General features: G+C 39.6%; 2 protein-coding genes across 2 annotated transcripts in view; one reads left to right on the top strand and one right to left on the bottom strand.

Moving 5' to 3' along the window:
* The first annotated feature begins 3,997 nt into the window (after window positions 1–3,997).
* Akap14 (A-kinase anchoring protein 14) lies at window positions 3,998–19,642 on the top strand. Its single transcript, XM_078034324.1, has 5 exons — window positions 3,998–4,220; window positions 7,335–7,528; window positions 7,609–7,700; window positions 14,610–14,789; window positions 17,419–19,642. Exons 1-5 carry the CDS (start codon window positions 4,063–4,065, stop codon window positions 17,473–17,475), a joined length of 681 nt encoding a protein of 226 aa, XP_077890450.1. The 5' UTR covers window positions 3,998–4,062; the 3' UTR covers window positions 17,476–19,642.
* Window positions 18,297–22,469, bottom strand: part of Nkap (NFKB activating protein) — a 16,915-nt gene continuing 12,742 nt past the window's right edge. Inside the window, exon 9 of the mRNA XM_005319363.5 lies at window positions 18,297–21,710. Coding sequence (XP_005319420.1) covers window positions 21,536–21,710 — 175 coding nt within the window. The 3' untranslated portion in view covers window positions 18,297–21,535. The remainder of the gene's footprint in view (window positions 21,711–22,469) is intronic.

The following is a 22,469-nucleotide window of genomic DNA, read 5'->3' as shown; positions in this document are numbered from 1 at the left end:
TTCTGGGTAATGAGGATATTTATAGCGTTTTTCTTCCTTTGCCAGGATTGAGATCAATTGCCTCATGGTGAGCAACCTCTCCATATACATAGCATGATTCAGGGCAGGCATTCTGAGACTTGGGAATTTCATGGGCTAATAAAATAAAATCAGGTGCCGAGCATGGTGGCACACTCTGTAATCCCAATGCCTTGGGAGGCTGAGGCAGGAGGATCGCAGGTTCAAAGCCAATCTCAGCAACTTAGCAAGGCCCTAAGCAACTTAGCAAGACCCTTTTCTAAAACACAAAAAGGGCTAGGGATGTGGCTCAGTGGTAAAGCAATCTTAGGTTCAATCCCTGGTACCAAAAAATATAAATAAATAAAATAAAACTGAGTCCTGATATAGTGTTATCAACTTTTCATTTCACCAGTTAAGGCCATTTAAAAGAATGTCATTTATAATACATCTACTATTAATAATAATAGTAGGAGTAGTATCTAGCCATTAGAGTTTTTGATGTACCAGATATTGTTCTCAGTGTTCACATGAATTTTCTGAAATTTATGTGAGTTTAATCCTCATTAAAAAAAAGAAAAACTACTTTTGGTCACTAGTCTTGTAGTCAGGATGGGGGAGGAGAGAGAATAAGAATAAAGGAAATCTAAAATTATAAAAGAGGCAGGACACCCCCACTTCCTCGGACACCCAGCTCTGGGACCCCTACTCTGTGGAGAAGTCTATCTCTGTTCTATCCTTTAAATAATTGCCTAGGCATTTCTTGGGTGTTCAGTCTTCAACATTCCGGAGAAATGTAACTTGGCCCTGATTCTCATCACCAGGATCATCATCCTGTTGTCAGTTAAAAGTTAAGAGGTGGACCTGGGTGGAACTCTCTGAAAACCTCTATGGGATCCCCAATAAAACTGGGGTGCAGGAAAGGCACATTATCCATCTTCTCTTTGAGAGGACCCACTCTCTCCCTTAAGAGTGTCCCCTTTCCCTTTTCCTCTTTAATAAAACTCATGCCTTGTTACTCTAAAAAAAAAAAAAAAAAAGAAAGAAAAGAAAAACTGGGGCTGGGGTTGTGGCTCAGAGGTAGAGCGCTCACCTGACATGCGTGAGGTATTGGGTTCAATCCTCAGCACCACAAAAATATAAAATAAAGATATTGTGTCCACCTATAACTAATAAAGATATTGTGTCCACCTATAACTAAAAAATAAATATTAAAAAAAGAAAAACCTAGCTGGGAATGTAGTTCAGTGGTAGAGCACTTGCCTAGCATGTATGAGACCCTGCATTCTATCCCCAGGACCATGAAGAAAAAAAGAAAGATTTTTCTGCCTATGGACAAAGCATCATTAAAGTCTCTCTTCCCAGTGCTGTCATGTCTCCCGAAGAGCCCAAACAGCTGCAGAGGCTCTTCATCAGAGAGCTGAGCTTGGAAATAATTAATGAGAATCTAAGAAGCCATTTTGAGCCATGGGGAACACTCATGGACTATGTGGTAACAAGAGACCCAAACACAAAATACTCCAGGGGCTTATCACTTAAGCCACTGCAGAGGAAGTGGATGTAGCCATGTGTGCTAGGCCACACAAGGTGGATAGAAGAGTTGTGGAACCAAAGAGAGCTGTCTAAAGAAAAGATTCTCAAAGAATAGGGGCCCACTTAACTGTGAAAAAGAACTTTGTGGCAGTAAAGAAGATGCAGAAGAACATTATCTATGGAAAAATGGAAGTGACTGCTCATGACTGAGTGAGTCAGCAGAAAGAAGAGGGGCTTTGCTTTTTTTGGGGGGGGGGCGGGTACCAGGGATTGAACTCAAGGGCATTCAACCACTGAGTCACATCCCCAGCCCTATTTTGTATTTTATTTAGGGACAGGGTCTCCCAGCTCAGGGCTTTGCTTTTGTAGCCTTGGACAACTATGACTGTGGATAAGATTGTCATTCACAGATACCATACTATGAATGGCCACAACTGTGAAGTAAAGAAAGCGCTGTAGAAGCAAGAGATGGTTAATGCTTCATTTAGCTATAGAAGTCAAAGTGGTTCTGGAAACTTTGGTGGTAGTCATGCAGGTGGCTTTGGTGACAATGACAATTTTGGTCATGGAGGAAACTTCAAGTGAGTATGGAGGCTTTTATGGCAGCTGTGGGGGTGGTGGATATGGTGGAAACATGGATGGCTACAATGGATTTGGTAATGATAGAAACAGTTTTGTTTGTTTGTTTGTTTGTTTGTTTATTTATTTATGGTAGTGGGGATTAAACCCAGGGGTGTTTAACTACTGAGCCACATCCTCAGTCCTTTTTATTTTTTTTATTTTGAGATAGGTTCTTGCTATGTTGCTGAGGCTGGCTTTGAACTTGCGATCCTCCTGCTTCAGCCTCCCAAGCCTCTGGGATTGCCACTGTGCCTGGCTAGAAACAGTTTTGAAGGTGGTAGAAGCTACAAGGATCTTGGCAATTACAACAATCAATCTTCAAATTTGGGATCCATGAAAGGAGGAAACTTTGAAGGCAAAAGCTCTGGCCCCTATAATGGTGGAAGCCTGTATATTGCCAAACCACAAAATAAAGGCAGCTAGGGCGGTTCCAGCAGCAGCAGTATCTATGGCAGTGACAGAAGGTTTTAATTACTGCCAGGAAACAAAGCTTAGCAGAAGAGAGCCAGGGTGGTGACAGGGAAACTACAGGTTACAGCAGATTGGTCAATAAAATGAGACACAGTGGTGGAAGGGCTTAGCTGCTTACAAAGAAGCCATATTCTAGACAACATTCATGTGTATGGGGGAAAAAAAACCTTGAGGACTGTATTTGTGACTAATTGTATAACAGGTTACTTTAGTTTTAGTTCTGTGGAAAGTGTAAAGCATTCCAATGAAGGGTTTTTTTTGATGGGGGTGGGGGGGCAGTACTCACTGAGTACAGGGTCTCACTGAGTTGCTTAGTGCCTCGCTTTTGCTAGGGTTGGCTTTGAACCAGAAATCCTCCTGCCTCAGCCTCCTGAGCTACTGGGATTACAGATGTGTGCCACCACACCAGGCACAAAAGCTTTTAATAAAGACAATTTTGGCACCCATACTGTTGATTGCTAAATATAATATTGTGATCCTGACACTAAATAAATGTATCTCTTTAAAAAAAAATTCCAGCTGGGCATTGTAGCACACACCTATAATCCCAGAAGCTGGGGAAGCTGAGGCAGGAGTTCAAAGCCAGCCTCAGAAACTTAGCGAAACTCTTGTCTCAAAATAAAAAAATAAAAAGGGCTGGGGATGTAGCTCAGTGTTAAGTGCCCCTGAGTTCAATGCCTATTACCAAAACCAAAAGAAAACAACAAAAATAAAAACAAACAACAATGACAACAAAAATCCACTCCAAAATCCTATTCTTTAGGTATTATCATCATCCTCACTTTATAGACAAGTAAACTGAGAAAGATAAGTGTTAAGTAAATTGTTCCTGAGTCTGTGCTGATAACCATTATAGTATACTCTCTCATGTTTGATTCACAAAGACTTTTTTTCCAGTGCTGGGGATGGAACTCAGGGCCTCACACAGGCCAGGCAAGCATTCTACCATTGAGCCACATCCCCAGTCCAAAAAATGACTTTAAAAATAGTCAAATGGCACAGGGGAGGTTCTAACATTAGAATTTGGAAATGAAAAAGTAAATAACCCTGGTTAATGATGCAGACTGCTCTGGGTTTGAGTTGGGCAATTTATTTAACACTCTTTGGGCCTTGTTTTGTTCATCTATAAAATGAAAGTACAGATACCTATCTCATGGTGCTGTTATAAGGTATAGATAATTTATCATTAAAGGTTTAATACTGTGACTGGCATATCATCAGGATGCCCAATGCATACCAGCTGAGAAATGCAACATTACTAGTCCTCCAGGCACAGCCCTGCAAGCTCATCTCCTGCTGGGAAGAAGTGGGTATGGCTCCTATGACTTAGTCCTGTTATATCAAGGTCAGATGGTCAGATGGTGCCTGTGACTGGTCTTCCTCCCCCTTCCTTCCCTCACTCTTTATTTTCCTTTTTCATTAACAGAAGCAGCCAGAAACATGTGGGTTTTCTTCTCATTGGTTGAAACTGGTGTTGCCTTGGCAGCATTTGTAAACATTCCGGCTCTGAATCTTGGGGGGAAAGCTGCTGAGAAATTCCTTCTGAGGCTTTCCCTGCTACTGCTGCTACTGCTTCAAACAAAGATCTGTTCACTCAGGTATGGGGATTCTTAAGGGGTGGGAGATTCCATGAAAAGGATCTGCAATGATTTTTCCTTACTTATCACCCAGACCTCAAACTTGACCATGGCCCCATTTCTTCCCAGCCATCCTGCTCATCTAGCCTCTTATTAGAAAGGGAAGGGGGAAAGAAAGAACTAGAAGAAGCCAGTTGGAGGGATGGTCAAGAATGATATACAGATGTGTGAGGATAAAACCTGAGCTTCTTTCTGAGCCCTGCTCCCCAACTGCCCCCTTCTGTTGGGGCATATGGCTTCCTGGGGAAGATCTTAAGGTGATCCTTCCATGTTTAAAGCCCCTAGCTCATTTACTTGGTGTTGGAGATCACAGATTTGGTTTCTAATCAATCCCTTAAGAGACAATTTACTGAAAGCTAAGTCACCAAATGACCAATTCTCTCAAGGATCAAGATGCTCTAACTCACCAAAGCCTATTGAACTGAAAAAATTACAAAACCTTTTGTGTGGTTGTCTTTAGCCACAGAATTGATGGCAAATTCCTTTGGCCAAATGGGCATGGCCCAAGGACCAAGGTAAGCCAGTTCTCCAGTGTTGAGGGCTTTCAGATCCCCTTCACACCCATCTTTTAGCCTCTGCCAGTTTTGGAATAGGCAGCTTGGAACGATTTTATTTCCTTTAGCAAATGATCTTGTCTATCCTCCAGCTACAGTAAGAGGGAATTGGGACAGAGGCATAATGAGCTTAATGTGCTAATATCAAGGTCTAAATGAACACTGGTCAATATTATGATAGGACTATTTAAAAGCTGTTCAAATTACTTTTGGTGATGGCCATGGGAACCAGTTTGCCTTGTACAGTATCCACCACCCCTATGACCAACAATGATGTTAAGAAAGGCAACAAGGAGTTGCTCCTCATGAAGGAGGTTCACAGGAGAATGGGTGCATTCTGGATGCCAGATGAAAATGTGAGGATAAGGCCCCACCACCCTTTCTGAATCCTGGAGAGAGAAGAGTAGTGTAGTTAATAGCACTGGCTATGGAGCCAGACAGGCTTGGTCTCCTCATTTCTACATGGTAACAAGAGTCCCTCTGTTGATGTCTCAGCATCTCTATTGGAAACTGTTGGCATATTAAAATTATAATAATTGGTAAGGGGGATATATACAAAGGTGTAACTAGAGTACAGGGAAACAAGGGAACATTTTGTTTCTCCAGCACCAGTAACAGAGGGATGCAGTGGAGGTTGATGGGGAAAAATGATTTTCTTACCAAACCAAGAGGTTGTGTGAGACACTGGCCCTAAGTGAAGCTGGAACCTTGTCCAGGAAGTCAGCCACAGGTGACCCTATAGGGGAGAGCCATCAGGGGATCTATAACTTCCACCTCACCCTCCTTCCCTAAGTTTGGTCTTGTGTGGAAACTTCTGGACACCAGAGGGCAATAGAGAGCCTATTTGTATGATCAGCTTTCCAGGACATTGATCAGGGAGAGATGGGAAAGAGGAGTGAGTGGATCTGGAAGGGCAAATGGAGGTATCCATTGGCTAATATCATAGCCCTGGGGTAACAGCTAAATGAAATGTGGCACATCAATCACCCCCACACTGGAAACTATTATTTACAGAAAAAGTAAATAGCTCCATTTGGAGAGAGACATCTGCTATCATGCAGAACTCCAATATACGAAATTACATGCAAGGATTTATAAGTGTGTTGAAAAGAAGTGATTTCTCAGAAGCGAAGAGACTTAAGCAGTAGTGCAGAAAGAAAGAGAATTCAAGACTTGAGGAAAAAATATTCAAAAGACTAAAAATGTGCCAAGATACTTCTGTGACAGATGAATGTCCATAGCCCTGATAACGCCAATGTTCACATTCTCAAAAGATGTTGATGGCATTTGGAAAACTTTATAATTTATGATAAAAATCTTTATAGAATAGGAGTAAATTTTTTCTTGATGTGGTAAATATCAAATCATATGTGTTATCCTTAATAGTGTAACATCAGAAAACATGCCTACTGAATTCAGAAACAAAAGAAGATTGCTCATTATCTCCATTTCCATTTAACATTGTTTTTTTCTGGAAGTGTCAAAGCTAATACCCATAAAGATATATTTTTCAGGAAAATATATAGTAAAAATGATAATTTCTTGGAAATGGTCTAATTATATGCCTGAAAAATCCAAGAGGAGGGGAAAAAAACAGTCACCAACCTGCCCTCTGCTGCCTTGACTTTTAATTGACTACTGTTTGTGTGTGTGTGGTGCTGGGGATGGAACCCAGGGCCTTGCACAAGGTAGATAGGGAAGTGCTCTACCAGTGAGCCACACCCCCAGCTTGTGAATTCATTATCTTAAAAGAGCCTGTACCCCAGTTGCTCAGAGCAGGGATTGAGGTTCTTTTAAAGACTCAACAAGAAATTATTATTTGGACTTCTAGAACTCTAAAGAAGTTAAGAATCATTTTATTACTTTTTCTTAAGTACTAGGGATTGAACATTGAACCCAGGGGTGCTTTACAACTGAGGTACACTCCCAGTCCTTTTTATTTTTTTAAATTTGAGACAGGGTCTTGTTAAGTTGCTGAGGCTGGCCTCAAACTTGTAATTCTCTTACCTCAGCCTCCCAAGGTACTGACTGGGATTATAGGTGTGTGCCACTATGTCCAGTTCTACACATTTTGATGTAAGTCTTCATGGCTTTAAGAATGTGGAAATCCTTAATTTTCAGGAAAATTAGAACTCAGCAGCTAGGTACAAAGTCAAGAAGAGTGAGGTCTCACTCCTACCCCTAATTCCCAATCTTCTTCCTAGGGACAACGGCTATTACCTGTGTCATGATTCTTCAAGAGATAGTCTATATTTACTTGAGTGCATTCCTGTGCAAGTACGTACACATGCAGAGAGTAACTTCTTTTTTTTTTTAAAGAGAGAGAGAGAGAGAGAGAGAGAGAGAGAGAGAAAAGAGAGAATTTTTTTAATATTTAATTTTTAGTTTTCAGCAGACACAACATCTTTGTTTGTATGTGGTGCTGAGGATCGAACCTGGACCGCACGCATGCCAGGCGAGCGCGCTACCGCTTGAGCCACATCCCCAGCCCCAGAGAGTAACTTCTTGAATCTTTATCCAGGCAAAAGAAAATGGATGCATCTGAAATACCCAAAAGTCAGAAGGTAATGTTTTTGGATAAGGATTCTGAAATCAATGCAACAACGTCTATGATGACAGCAATGATGGAGGACACACAAGACAACAGAAATGTGACCGAAGTAGCTCTGGCTCTAGTTGAGGATGCCATCGCTGTTGCCGTTGAGTTTGTGGAAGGTAATAATTCTGTTTGGTTGCCTGAAGAATTGTTTCATGGCAACTACCAGGCAACTAACAAATCCATGCCTTGTTTGCAGAAGCTAGAAACCCCATCAAAAACATCAAGTGGATTACTCATGGTGAATTCACAGTAGAAAAAGGCCGTAAACAAATTGAGAAGTTTGTTTTGGTAAGTTAGTTAACAACAAAAGGGCCCTTGTTTGATCAAAAGTTTGAGGTCCAGAAAACCTAGGTAATGACATCAAAGGTGACTAGATTAAGTAAGCATTGTCTCCATCTGGGTTCCAAAATCAAGGTGGGTTAGTCTTTGAAGGTAAAAAGTTTAATCATATTGCTCTGTGTTTGTATCATCTTAACCTGACATTGCCCTAGAGGGGAAAAAAAGACAACTAGCATTTCCCATTAAGCATATTGTTCCTGCTATTGCATTCAGTGGGGTCCTAGTGGCTCCCAACTTCACTACGCTCATACTAAAAGAGTGGATGTGAGTGGATCAAGTGCATTTTTGTATGTGTGATGCTAGGGATATAACCTAGGACTTCCCTCATTCAAAGCACACACTCCACCACTGAGCTACATCCACATCCCCAGGAACAAGTGTCTTTTTGCTACAGCTTTGGAATGTATTGCCCAAATGGTAAGATGTACATGTCCATCAGTTCCCCCTCCCCACTTGTGTCCAGCTCTGATCCCTCTATGTCTTTTCCTGGCAGATTTGGGAAGAAGATCTTGGGTTGCTTTGCTTAATTGCCAGGTACCTAAAGAAATATGGCTTGAAATCTCTCATTGTACTTCCACAGAGGAGAAACCATTTGAAACTGATGGAGGTGAACTCACCTGTTCCCAAGACAAGTTTCCAGCTGTGTTGTTCCTCTGGCCACCCCATTAGACTACATTCTTTGGAGTAGTTTCCTAGGCCCTAGAGAGACCCTGGTCAGGTGGTTCTGAGGAAAGGAAAGGCATTTCTGGCTCTACACTCTCCCTCTGTGCTCCAGTAGCACCTCTCACTGTTCTCATCAAGAGGGGTAGAGCATGGTGAGGAGGAATGGAGTGAAGTATTAGTTACTCTGGGAACTTCCTGCTCTACAACATGTCTCCATTTGAGGTTGGGCAAAGACCTCTGTCTGCTGCAGTCAGGGCTTCTAAATCAGAATGGAGTGGGACAGAGAAAGCAGGTGAACTTTCTTTTGGAAATCACACTGGCCATTCTGATTAAAGGCAAAGTGAGGGCCGGGGTTGTGGCTTAGTGGTAGAGCACTTGCCTAGCATATGTGAGGCACTGGGTTTGATTCTCAGCACCACAAATAAATAAAAACTAAAGTTATTTTTAAAAAAGGGAAAGTGAATTCTGATGATGACCTAAAAGGTATAAAGTTATCCGAGCTCCTGCTCCTTTCTCACCACTTATGAGTCTGACTCCATCGGCAACTACCTTCTCCCCTTTCATTTTCCCCACTTCAGCCTCCCACCTCCTTGCTGTTTTTCAATTTTCAGGTATGTTCTTGCCCTGGTCTTTGCATTCACTGTCTTCTCTGCCTGGAACTCTCTCAAGATATATTTTCATGGCTCACTGCTTTACCTCTCTTTAGATCTTTGTTAAAATGCCACATGTTCATCAAGGCCTTTCCTGGCCACTTCACTGAGAATTGCAATCTCCCTTTCTCTGATTCATTCCTCTCTCAGCACTTATCTCTACCAGAGACCATCAGATAATAAGGACAATGAAGGCTGAGATCACTGTTGTCCCTGGCCCTAGCAACATCAGCTGCACAGTGGATGCTCAATAAATCTGTGTTGAATATATGAGTGGATTTATTATCTCATTACCATTATTTCTTCATAGATGAAAAGCCAGGGGTCAAAATATTTGTCTCAACTACTTTGAGGCCTATTGTGAGGATAGATTCAATTAGAAAGAAGATGACTAAAAAGCTAAAAGCTCTATATAACTCATGATAAAAAAGAACCTTGTTCCCAGCTCCACTAATACAGTGAACCTGAGAAGTGATGTCTACTATCTAGATGCCAGGCATTTCTTTCTTCTTCTTCTCCCTTTCCTTCTACTTCTCCTCCTTTTTCTTCCTCCTCCTCCTCATCCCCCCTCCTTTTTTTTGTATGTGGGTTGAACCCAGGTGCTTAACCATTGAGCCAAATCCCCAGCCCTTTTTATTTATTTTTTTTATTTCAAATCAGGGTCTTGCTAAATTGCTTAGGGCCTCACTAAGTTGCAGAGGCTGGCTTTGAACTTGCAATCCTTTTGCCTCAGCCTCCCATGCCACTGGGATTACAGGCATGCACCACTATGCCTGGCAGTGCCAGGCATTTCCTTTCTTTAATTTTAAAAAAATTTGATCTTTTTAGTTATACATGGCAGTAGAGTATATTTTAACATATCATACATACATGGAGTACAACTTCCCATTCTTGTGGTTGTACATGATGTGGAGTTACACTGGTCGGATTCATTCTACTTTCTTTTCCATTCCTGTCTCCCCTCTCTTCCCCCACTCTGCCCTGTTCAATCTGGTGAACCTTCCCTTCTCCCCCCACCCCATTGTAAATCAGCATCAGCATCAGAGAGAACATTCTGGCTTGGGTTTTTGGGGATTGGCTTATTTCACTTAGCATGATAGTCTCCGGGTCCATCCATTTACCAAATGCAAGGCATTTCTTTCTTTTTTTTTTTTTTAATAGACCTTTACTTTTATTTATATGTGGTACTGAGAATTGAACTCAGGGCCTCACATGTGCTGGGAAGCACTCTACCACTGAGCTACAACCCCAGCCCCCAAATGCAAGGCATTTCTGATGGAGAGTTTTCTTAAGCTTATTGTCAGTTTCTCAGAGTTTACAACATTACAGGGGTTGGTCAATTAGGTGATGATGATTTGCTAAGCATTGCTATGTGCCAAGCACTCCAAGCACTTCACCATGTATTATCTCATTTAGTCCTCACAACAAACCTGTACATTGGTATATCAATGACCATTTTATAGATGAGGAAATGTGAGGTATCTGTAGTCCTTTCTATTTTTAAAAAAAAATATTTTTAGTTGTAGATGGACACAATACTTTAGTTTTTTATGTGGTACTGGGGATCGAACCCACTGCCTCAGGCAAGCACTCTACCACTGAGCCACAACCCAAGCCCTGCAGTCCTTCTTATTTTGAGACAGGATCTTGCTAAGTTGCTGAGGCTGGCCTCAAACATGTGATCTTCCTGCCTCAACCTCCTGAGTTGAGTTACTGGGATTACAGCCCTGTGCCATCTCATTTCCTAATTGTCTGATATATTCTTTTGTTGTTTGTTTGTTTATTTGTTTTTGTGGTGCTGGGGATCAAATCCAGGGCCTTGTACATGCCAGGCAAGTGCACTATCACTAAACTACACCCACAGCCCCCATCTGATATATTCTTTCTACCTTAATAATAAAATTATTTTTGATGACAAAATAATAGTTTTATCATCAATTAAAATCCCTAAAATGCAAATTCAAAAGATTTCAAGGTGTTGCAATGTGAATAAGAATGATTAGATCTAGTATCGGGAAGTTTGTGCATTTGTGGGGGTAGGGATAGTATACTCATATATTGCCAGTGAGCATAATGATTTATTTATTCTTTTCAGAAACATAATCTGGCAATGAGAATATACAAGTTTGTGTGTGTGTGTGTGTGTGTGTGTGTGTGTGTTTTGAGACAGATATCACTAAGTTGCTGAGGCTGACCTCAAACTTGCAATCCTCCTGACTCAGACTCCCAAGTAGTTGGGATTACGTGCATGTGCTACCACTCCTAGCTTTACAAGTGGGTTCTCTTTTATTATTATTATTAGTTATTGATAGACCTTTATTTATTTGTTTATATGTGGTGCTGAGAATTGAACCCAGTGCCTCACACCTGCTTGGCAAGTGGTCTACCACTGAGCCACAACCCTAGCCCCACAAATGGGTTCTTTTTTTTTTACACTAGTCTTTTTTAAAATTTATTTTTTAGTTTTAAGTGGACACAGTATCTTTATTTTACATTTATATGGTGCTGAGGATAGAACCCAGTGCCTCAAGCATGCTAGGCAAGCACTCTACCATTGAGCCACAACCCCAGCCCCCAAGTGGGTTGTTTATTAAAAAAATAGAAAATTCCCATCATCTAATACAGTTCTTTTTATAAATAAAAATAAGACATTATTTTCAAAACCCAGTGAACAAAAAGACACAAAGTAGAAAATGAAAGCTTCCCCTCCACTGCCAGGATGCCCAGTTCTATTCTCCCAAAGGTCATTTACTATAGATAACAGTTTTGTGCATGTAATTCCAGGTGCCTATTGATTTTGAGGGTCCAATAATAAGTAAATGACTAAGCCATCCATGGTAGAGTGACACAGTGACATACTGTTTCCTGGAAGTGAGTATATGAAGTGGTATTATATAAAAATTACAAAACATAAGGATAACATACACATTCACTGGAAGTACATAAAAATCAGAGGCCTAGGGGTCTAGTGATATAGCTCAGTTGGTAAAGTGCTTGCCTTGCATGCACACGGCCTTGGGTTCAATCCCCAGCACCACCACCACAAAAAAAAAAAAAAAAAAACAACCAGGGGCCTGCATAATGATAAAAATGGGATGAGACCAGCCTAATGGGAATAGTTGAATTTAATGTCAATCTAAGGCTGCCTTAGTTCATGAAAGGGAAAAAATACACAAAGAGCCAAGCTCAGAAGAAGAACTCTTAAAATTGAAGCATCTGGTGGGGTGGAAAAAAAATATTGAGCTGGCTGCTTTGAACCCTGGGTACCATCCAGGTGTCATGTTAGAGTGTCTCTACTCAAGGACCCAGAATTCTCATCTGCAACGTAAGGGGCTTTGTTAGATTATCTCTAGGGACCATTCCAGTGCTATGAAGTCTGTGATTGTGTGAAAGATTAAATTTTAGAGCTGAAAACACATATTAAGTAATATAGAAAGGTTAAGGGAAAATAAGTTATGCTTCACTGGGCTACAAGGGGTTGACTTTGGGCTTCTTCATGAAAAGCCATGATATATCAGGAGGCTGAGGCACTAAGCAAATCAGTGAGACCCTGTCTCTAAATAAAATACAAAGTAGGGTTGGGGATGTGGCTCAGTGGTTGAACAGCCCTGAGTTCAATCCCTGGTACCAAACAAAAAAAGATGATATATGAAAGAAGACACAGTTTCTGATCTCAAGAAATCTAGATTCCCATGGTTCTCTCTGGACAACTAGATATGAGTTGGAAACAAACCAAAGCAGATCAGCCTACTTTTTACAAAAGAGGGCCTGAAATCTTTTTGCCATCTGCTTCCCCACATTCCCTTCCCATATCACTGGGATTGTTAGATATCCTGCTTCCTACTTACGTCTGTTCTTTGATTCAGAAGCTTCCTGTACTTCAGTAGCCCAAGGGGATTCAGTTGGAGTATTTTGTTGTTGTTGTTGTTTTGTGGCCCTGGTAATGGACAGGGCCTCTTACATGCTATGCAACTGCTCTACCACTGAGCTACATCCCCAGCCTGAATTTAACTTGTGGAATATCTATTACATTCAGGTCCTGTGCTAAGAATCAGGGTTGCATTATGATTTCTATGCACTATTCTCCCATATATACACTATACTTTTTTTAATGGCATCCTGCCACATTGCCCAAACTGGTCTTGAACTCCTGGACTCAAGCAACCCTCCTGAGTCATCCTCCAGTCCAGGCTGCCCTCTTCCTTTTGTGGGATCCTTCCTCAAATTTTTAGTTTAAGACAACATCATTATAAAGATGACATCGGCCCTGAAAGTTCATTTCTTTCTTCTCATTTTATTTTTATTTATTATTTTTTTGGGGGTACTAGAGATTGAATTTGGGGTACTTAACCAGTAAGTCACATCCTTAGCCCCCCCTTTTTATTTTGGTACCAGGGATTGAACTCAGGGGCAGTCAATCACTGAGCCACATCCCCAGCCCTATTTTGTATTTTATTTAGAGACAGGGTCTCACTGAGTTGCTTGGCACCTCACTTTTGCTGAGGCTGACTTTGAACTCATGATCCTCTTGTCTCAGCTTCCCGAGCAGCTGGGATTACAGGTGTGTGCCACTGCGCCTGTCTAGCCCTTTTTTATTTTTCATTTTGAGACAAGGTTTAAGTTGCTTAGGGCCTCGCTAAGTTGCTGAGGTTGGTCTTGAGCTTGTGGTCCTCCTGTCTCAGCCTTCTGAGTTGCTGGGATTACAGGCATGCACCACTGTGCCCATTTCTTCTGATTTTAAAAGAAAAAAAGTTTTGTGGGCTTTCAATGTATTGTGGGTCCCAAATGCTATGCCCATTATGTATTATGGGTAATTTGATCCTGCCATAATGTTTAATATGGATACTACAGTGAACACTGCTTCTCATCACTAGAGTATAGAGGGGAGTGTCAAATGCAATAAGAGAGGCAGAAAACAGATCCCATGAGTGTTAGATATTCTAAGGTCTTCTGTTTATTGACTCCACTAGTGCTTTGGAAAGGAGAAGCTTTTCCTATGGTGCAACAGCATCATCCCTTTCTGAGGGATATGGATTATCCTATTGCCTGACTTCTTCTTCTGCTCTTATTTTATAAACCATCTCTAGCTGTGATCAAGGGTCCAGTTTTCACAAATGGTGGAAACCAGCCTCATTCCTTTCTAGTCACACCTGTAGGTCTCCTGAGATGGGGCAAGCAGAACACATGTTCTAATCACTCTTTAATTATTTTCCAATTAACCACAACTCCAATTACACACCCAAGTAAGGGTGTGGAACAGCCTGTGGCTGTGTATATGTACAGGTACACTTCAGAGGGTGTGCCCCTCCAGTCTAAAGCCCAATTTCAAGTGATATGTGCATTCTTTTCTTGTTTCATTTCAGCTTCACCTTTTCACGCCCCCACTGTGGAGATAACTGAGAGTTGACTCTAGTTTGACTCCCAATAAAAAAAATGCAAGGACTCCGGAACAGGGCTGCAACCCTGACTGTTATGCACTGCTTAAAGTGCTTGAGTAGAAGTCTGCCTTTCTTTGTCTGTGAGCTTTCTTTTTTCTATGAAGCAGACTTGGGAGTACCAAAGCCGCTGGGTGCACTACACAGAGTTTATAAAGAAGGAAGAGTTAAGTCACACCTTCTGCTATATCTACTGCGTGCGTTGGAGCATCCCAACAGCTCAGGTACCCATGCCGCGAGTCAGTGCTGCTGCCTACTTCACCATCAAGATCACCAAAAGCAAACCTCCGGTAAGCTCTTCTTTTGGTGCTCTGTTCCCCACAGTGAAGCTTCAAGGAGAATGGAGATGTATGTCTCTAGTCAAATTTATCAATGATGCCCTCTTTGCAAAATTTAATTATCATATTTCTGTCCTCATCTTACTTGGCCCATCTGCAGCACTTGTCCTACCTGATTATTCCCTCCTCCATGAAACTTCCCACTTGGTTTCTAGAAGAATACACTCTTCTAGTTTTTATCCTGCTTCACTGACCATCCATTCTCTATCAGTCTCCATTGCTATCTCTGCCTCACACCAACTTCTACATGTGATGTGTTCCAAAACTCAAGTCTTAAATCCTTTTTCTTTACTCACTTCCATAGTTATCTTGATCAGTCTTGAAAAATGTCACCAAGAGCTTGTGGTTCCCAAGTCCAGATCTCTCCCACTCAGAGGTATAATAAATATTTCATTTATTGTGTCTAAAATTAAACTTTCAATTTTCTATTCCAAATCTGAGCTACATGCAGTCTTCCTTGTCTCAGCTGATAGCCAAATTCTTCGCGTCATCCTTGACCCTTTCTTTTCTCTCACACTCCTCAACCAATCCATTAAGAAATCCAGCTGACTCTACCTTCAAAAACATACCCAGTGCCCCACAATTTCATACCAGTCCATTTGTACCACCCTCTTCCAAGACACCATCCTCTTGCACCAAGATGATTTCAACAGCTTCCAAACCAGTCTCTCTGCTTCTGTTCTTGCCATCAATGTGCCTCTTTTCTATAAAGCAATCAGCCAGTGAACCTCATCAAGTGAATTTCTGTCACTCCTCTGTTTAAAACTTTCCAAAAGTGCTTTTCCAATTCTAAAGCACATACAAAGTACTTGGTAATATGGAGATTCTGATTCAGCAGGTAAGGAGTAAAACTTGGGATTCTGCATCACTAACAAGTCTCCAGGCAGTGCTCACACTGCAGGTCCAGAGACTTATATTTGCATATCAAATGGCTACAAGGCCTTGTGTGATCTGGTCCCTTGTTTTATCTGCTTTCCCCTTCCACTAACTTACTCTGTTCCAACCCCTCTGATCTTGCTGCTTCTCAAGTAAGCCAGGTATAGTCCTGCCTCAGGGACTCTGCACTTGCTGTGCCATTTGACTAGAATACTCTCCTCTAAGTGCATGCATTGTGTAGTTTTCTACCCCCTCACCTTTTCTCCTGCACTTTCTTTCTGTTCCATCCCATCCCCCATGCTTTTTCTTCATTACATTTTATTACCTTCAAATATTCTATATCATCAATTATTTTGTTCTTGTCTGTTCCACCAGAATGTAAGTTCTATAAGGGCAGGCCATTTGTCTTGCTGAAAAACAAGACCTGGCAAAAAAAAAAATCTTGAAGGAATGACTGCTTGTAGCCAGTAGGTAGACCACAAATAGCATGTTGACTTGAGAGTTGGTGTGAAAGGAGCCAAAACAACACCCATGATTACAGGAGAAAGGTCCTCAGAGGAGCAGGGCTGGTACCAAGCATAATGCCTGGAACATAACAGACATGAAAAGTGTTATTTTCCCTTTGTCTTCCCATCCTTTCTCAAAAGTTGCCTGAGCTCTGATCTGACTTTAAGGCTTTATATATGAATGATATCGTCAGTGAACCAGCTATGTCCCCTACTCGTTCTATTCCAGAACACATGTATCTTTAGCTGGAGTAATCTAAAGAGGTACAATAGATGGAGAGTTCAATTCTGGTCATATATCCCTCCATCAGTTGTCTTGCTCTGAAAGTCAAGAGATTTTGAAGTAAGGCTGGTGGAAATGATCCAGACCACACTGGAGACAATATATAGATAGTCTTGGGAAGAGGGCTCTTGCTCAATATTCCAGGCATCATTTTGGAGGTCAGAGTGGGAGGGGAACATTGAGACATTATGACTTATATTTCGTTCTGTTTTCAAATCTTGTTCATTTATATTATTTCCATTTGATGTCATTCTTCAGAGGTAGAGATTGTCAGCTGAGTAAACTGAAGCATGTAAAGAAAGTAAATGAACTCCTCAGGCTCCTATTAATAAAGAGCACAATCCTCTGACAACCTGTCTTCAATTTTGTGGCAATTCTTAAGATATTTTTTGCCAAAAAGATCTTTTTTTCAGATAGATTTAAAGTGACAAAGAACTACCACTTAGAGGTTCCCTCCTAATAAAGAGCACAATCCTCTGACAACCTGTCTTCAATTTTGTGGCAATTCTTAAGATATTTTTTGCCAAAAAGATCTTTTTTTCAGATAGATTTAAAGTGACAAAGAACTACCACTTAGAGGTTCCATTTGATGTCATTCTTCAGAGGTAGAGATTGTCAGCTGAGTAAACTGAAGCATGTAAAGAAAGTAAATGAACTCCTCAGGCTCCTATTAATAAAGAGCACAATCCTCTGACAACCTGTCTTCAATTTTGTGGCAATTCTTAAGATATTTTTTGCCAAAAAGATCTTTTTTTCAGATAGATTTAAAGTGACAAAGAACTACCACTTAGAGGTTCTCACCTTATAAGTAGAACAAATTCTGGAAATTCAAGAGTATATATCTAGAGAAGAATAGGGAGGGAATTAAGAGTTGGTATGTTCAGTCTACGCTGACAGTTGTCCTTCTTTCTCTTAGGATACACCCATTGATGTCTCTTATATCTTTGAGGGCCATTCATTAGTTCTAAGGTAATGAACATTTGGAGACATATTTTGAAAGGGTGGGGAAAAGGTTATTATACTCCAGGAATCCAGAAGACCCACAGCCAGATAATTCACGTAACAGTCATTTATCTTCTTTGGACCTACCCTATTAGAATGAACTAAAACTAGAATTCTGCCATTGGTCTAGAACATCTTTTCCTTAGTGTCTGGTTTTGCAATAATTAGAAACTTGAGGGGCTGGGGATATAGCTCATTTGGTAGAGTGCTTGCCTAGAATTCACAAAGCCCTGGGTTCAATCTCTAGTACCACCAAAAAATAATAATAATAATTAGAAATTTGAGGATTATTTGCTGGAATAGGGTGGGTAAAAAAGCTGGTCATGTCTATTGTTTCTATAAGAAACTTCAAAATTACATGGAATTATATCATGTATTAAATAATCCCTTTATCTGTATATAGCTCTCTTAAAGATCTTTACATGTAAGCTCAGTAATCCTTTTGTTGATTGGGCCCCAAAAACTGTAACGAATAGAGAGAACCCTGCCACCCTCTCTACTTACTCTCTCCCTGGCAAAAAAAAAAAAAAAATGGCTTATTGCTCACTAGGAATATAACAGTAAATCCCTGGTTCAACTTTTTTTTTAAATTTTAAAAGCTTTTGGTGTTTGTTTTTCTTCCTCTGTAGACCAGGAATGGCTCGCTTTCGAGAAAAATGGCCGAGGGACATTATTGAGGCCAAAAATCTTTTAATGGAGTCAATCACCTTCTAAATTCAATTGTCTGAATCTTACAGAATGTTTTAGGATTGTTTTTCTAATCCAAATATATTAAAAATACAATACAGCACATCGAACCACAGAATATTTATTGAATAATAAACTTGCGGCATACAATCCAGCTGTAATTTTTTGCATTCATTTTTCCATTCAACTTCCATCACATTAGCAGATTAACTAGTATGTTTCTAAAAGATTTTATTATCCCTCTATGCATCCTTTAGATCCTTTCAAGCACAGAGCTGAATTTAGAGAGGTGCTAAAATTCACCTCTCAGACCAAACTAAGATTAGTACTTGGCTTCTTGTTTCCCCTCTGCACTTAAGTCTCCAGCCCAGACACACCTTTTATGGACACAAGTGGGAATCAAAAAAAAAAAAGGCAATAGTTTTACAGTTTATAGTATAATCAGTTTGAAGGGTTCCCCTTCCTCATAGGCCCATTCATTTATAGTGAGTTAAATCTTACTGCTAAATAATACATTTTAAAACTCTGCAACCTGGCATGATGCCTTCCTCAACTTACCACTTTACTTACATTAGCAGCTGGGTGGCTTGAGGATGGGGGTGGGAGGATAATGACACAGGGATGGGTTCAGTTACTACCCTCACTTATTTTTTGTCTTCCTATCCTCACACCAGATTATCACTTGTTTCTAATTTTCCTGTGAGACTCCCTTGTCTGGTTGCCAAATTTTAAAACACCAAAGACAAAATTACATTATACTCTGAGTGACTACTTACAAGTACTTTAGAATACATATTTACAAAGACAAATACTGGAAAGAAACACAAAATACAAATGATAATTGATGTGAAGGAACTGTAATTTTTCTTCCTTATTTTTTTACTATTATATTTGTACAATAAATTAAAAAGGAGGGATAATCTTATCAGAGCAATAGACATGAGGTGGGAAACTAGATAAGTTTTCTTGGAGAACAACAACAACAACAAAAATATATATATATACATTTAAAATACAATAGCCTTACTATTGACTCATGGCTCAAGTGACTAAGCATAGTTTGAAGCATTAATTGTAATAAGCTGAAAATGAAATACTTTTAGCCCTTTTATTCTTCCCTTTACTTCCCCAAAGAATATGCTACCAAAACAATTCTTTGGCAGATCTTTCCTATACAAACCCCGATGAAAGGAATGGTAAGGTTCTGAAATAAATACCTTTTCTTTCATTTACTCAACAAACAGTTGTTGAGCATCTACTCTCTGGAGGACACAAGAGAATCAAATAAAAATTCACAATATTCGGATATCACAAAATTGCTGCAGTTAAAACTACCATGCCAACTAAAAATAATGTCCTGGGGCTGGGGTTGTAGCTGAGTGGTAGAGTACTTGCCTAGCATGTGTGAGGCACTGGGTTTGATCCTCAGCACCACATAAAAAATAAATAAAGATATTGTGTCCATCTATAAGTAAAAAATATTTTTTAAAAAATAACGTCCTTAGAGAATAAAACTTTTAAGTGGGAATTATAAACTTTAGGTTTTATTATATAAGGAAGTAAATGGATTAAGACAAGTTTGGGAACTTAGTTCCGTTTTTCTTTTGCAATACTGAGGACTGGACACAGGGTTGCTTTCCTACCGAGCTACATCCCCAGCCCTTTTTATTTATTTATTTATTTATTTAATTTTTTATTTTGAGACATGGTCTTGCTAAAGTGCTGAGGCTGACCTAGAACGTGTGATCCTTCTGCTTCAGCCTCCAGAGTTGTTAGGATTACAGTCATGTGCCACTGTGCTTAGCTCTAGTTTCCTTTTAACTTTAGGAAACTACAGATTTATTAGGCTCAGCAAAATGGATAAACACAAATCCCTTCAAGTTCAGGGTCATGAATGTTGTTACATGCTGACAGCTGTTTAGTTCAGTAGTTGCGGGTTAAAAGTAGACATTTTCTTAGAACATACAGAAAAACCTGTGCTCTATACTATGAAATATGACTGCTTTACTTATAAATTCCTTAAAGAAAAAACCACTTTAAACTATTATAAGGACAGAGGGCATTTAAAAATAGCACAGTCTGAATTTACCCATCATCCAGTAACCTAAATTCATCCTATGTACATAATAACAACACAGATCAGTTTCCAACCATAACAAATCAAAATTTACATTGCCCCTCCCCTTTTACACTTGTGACCTAACTAAAATTGAACAAAATAAGGGAAGGAAAAATATTATGATCACAATTTTTACTTTCAAAAATGTGATGAAATAAGGGCCTTTTATAAAAGTTAAGAATTAAAATGAATGATAGATATAAAAACATAAACTGAAAGCTTTAACCATGCTTAAAATGAAATCTACCTATTACATAAAGGATAGGGTTAAAAAGTTTAATATCATTTTATCTACATCTGTTTGAAACAACTAAGTTAAAATACTATATTTTTCCAATCAGTACTCTTGACCGTAGTTGACTCTCACTCTTTTTAGATGTTATCTTATCATTAAAGTACAACTTAGAAATACTAATTTATATTGGCATAGCAATAAATTTCCCAAGACTTTATATTTGAGAGAACTTTTTGTTTCTTGCAGTACTGAAGATCAAATTCAGGGCCTTACACATGCCAAGCACCTGCTGCTCTACCACTGAGCTACACCCCCAGCCCCTAAAATAACTATTTTTAAGTAATGTATTAGGAATTCCACCTAATGTTCACATTTTCATTTAAACAAATCCATAGGCTAGTATGAATGTTGGTTTGTTAGTTTTAGAATGGAGGTAGGGACTTAAACCAAAATTAATTAATTCCTGGGCAGACTGTATATTGTATTATACAAGTCAGTTTTCAAATTCCAGATTTGCTTTTTTCAGCAAAGCCTTCATTTTGTTAACAAAAATAGCCTCCTATATAGCTTCTATATATCAAGTCCATTTATAACACATTCAACACAGAGGAATGATCATTTCCCACAAGTTCAGTGGGATGGGGGAGAGCATCATGTAGAGCCAATAGTAGCACCGAACCATGGCATGTGATTAAGGTTTCTCATCTCACTGACTCTTTCTCTCTATGCCACCTCCCTTAATACAGTAGGATTTCACTCATATTTTGGATTTTTAAACCAGAAAGTTGTAAGTCAATCCAAAATAACCCAAAGAACTTACTAAAGATATATCAATAAGCAGCTTTTTATTGAGGGATTGAAAGAGTTAAATAGAAGGCACAGTAGCACTGTAAAGCTTTTTCAGAGCATAATAATCTTTTTGGGTATATGTATGGAACCCAGACTTTCTTTTTTGTTATTAAAAATATCTGCTGAGCAATCGGAAAATCCTCATTTGTCATCCTTTCCTTTGGTCTTTCTGTATACCATCTCTCGAAAACTGGCCAGAATCTTGTTCTCTCTCTTTCGTCTTTCTTCTTGGTTAAAGGATGCAAGGGCTCTCTTCTCATCAGCACTATAGATCTGGTTCTCTTTCCGCAGTCGCACAGCCTCCATTCGGCGATGCCTGGAGATCATTTTATTTTTGGCTTAATTTCTCAGTAATTCTTCTCACAGAATATCCTCATCAATCTTTTCTTAATAATACCATTTTTTTTTTTTTTGGTACCAGGGATGGAACTCGGGGGCGCTTAACCACTGAGCTACATCCCCTACCTTTTTAAATTTTTTTATGTTGAGACAGGGCCTCGCTAAGTTGCTGAGGCTGGCTTTGAACTCATGATCCTCCTACCTCAGCCTCCTGAGCTGCTGGGATTACAGGCATGCCTTACTGCATCCAGCTCTACTAGCAGTATTTAAGAGAGCCTATAGGTCCACATTCCTTAAAATGATGAGTATTGTTAGAACTTTCAACTTTTGTCTATCAGATGGGTGTAAAATGGTATTTCATTAAGTTCTTGATTTCTATTTCCAATAATAAGAATATCTTTTTAAGTGAATATTGGGCATATGTATTATTTCTTTTGACAAATGCCTGTTTGTGTCATTTTCCTATTTTTCTTTTGTGTTATTTACAGGTATTCTTTAAATTTTCTCAACTATGAGTTGTGTGTATTCTAAGATCATATGCCAGTTTGAAACTTGTCTTTTTACTTACTTTAATGCATCTTTTCATGAACACAAATTCTTATTTTTAACCTAGGCAAATTTATCAATATATATTATGGTCAGTAGACTTTTTATTTTCTTTAGAAAATACTTCTTCATCTCAAGGTCTAAAAGATATCTGCTCTTTGAGTCCTTAATCTAGTGGCCCTGCCTTTCA

Source organism: Ictidomys tridecemlineatus, chromosome X (assembly GCF_052094955.1).
Source record: "Ictidomys tridecemlineatus isolate mIctTri1 chromosome X, mIctTri1.hap1, whole genome shotgun sequence".
In the NCBI taxonomy this organism is placed as follows: domain Eukaryota; kingdom Metazoa; phylum Chordata; class Mammalia; order Rodentia; family Sciuridae; genus Ictidomys; species Ictidomys tridecemlineatus.
This window is presented reverse-complemented; position numbering and strand designations above follow the sequence as displayed.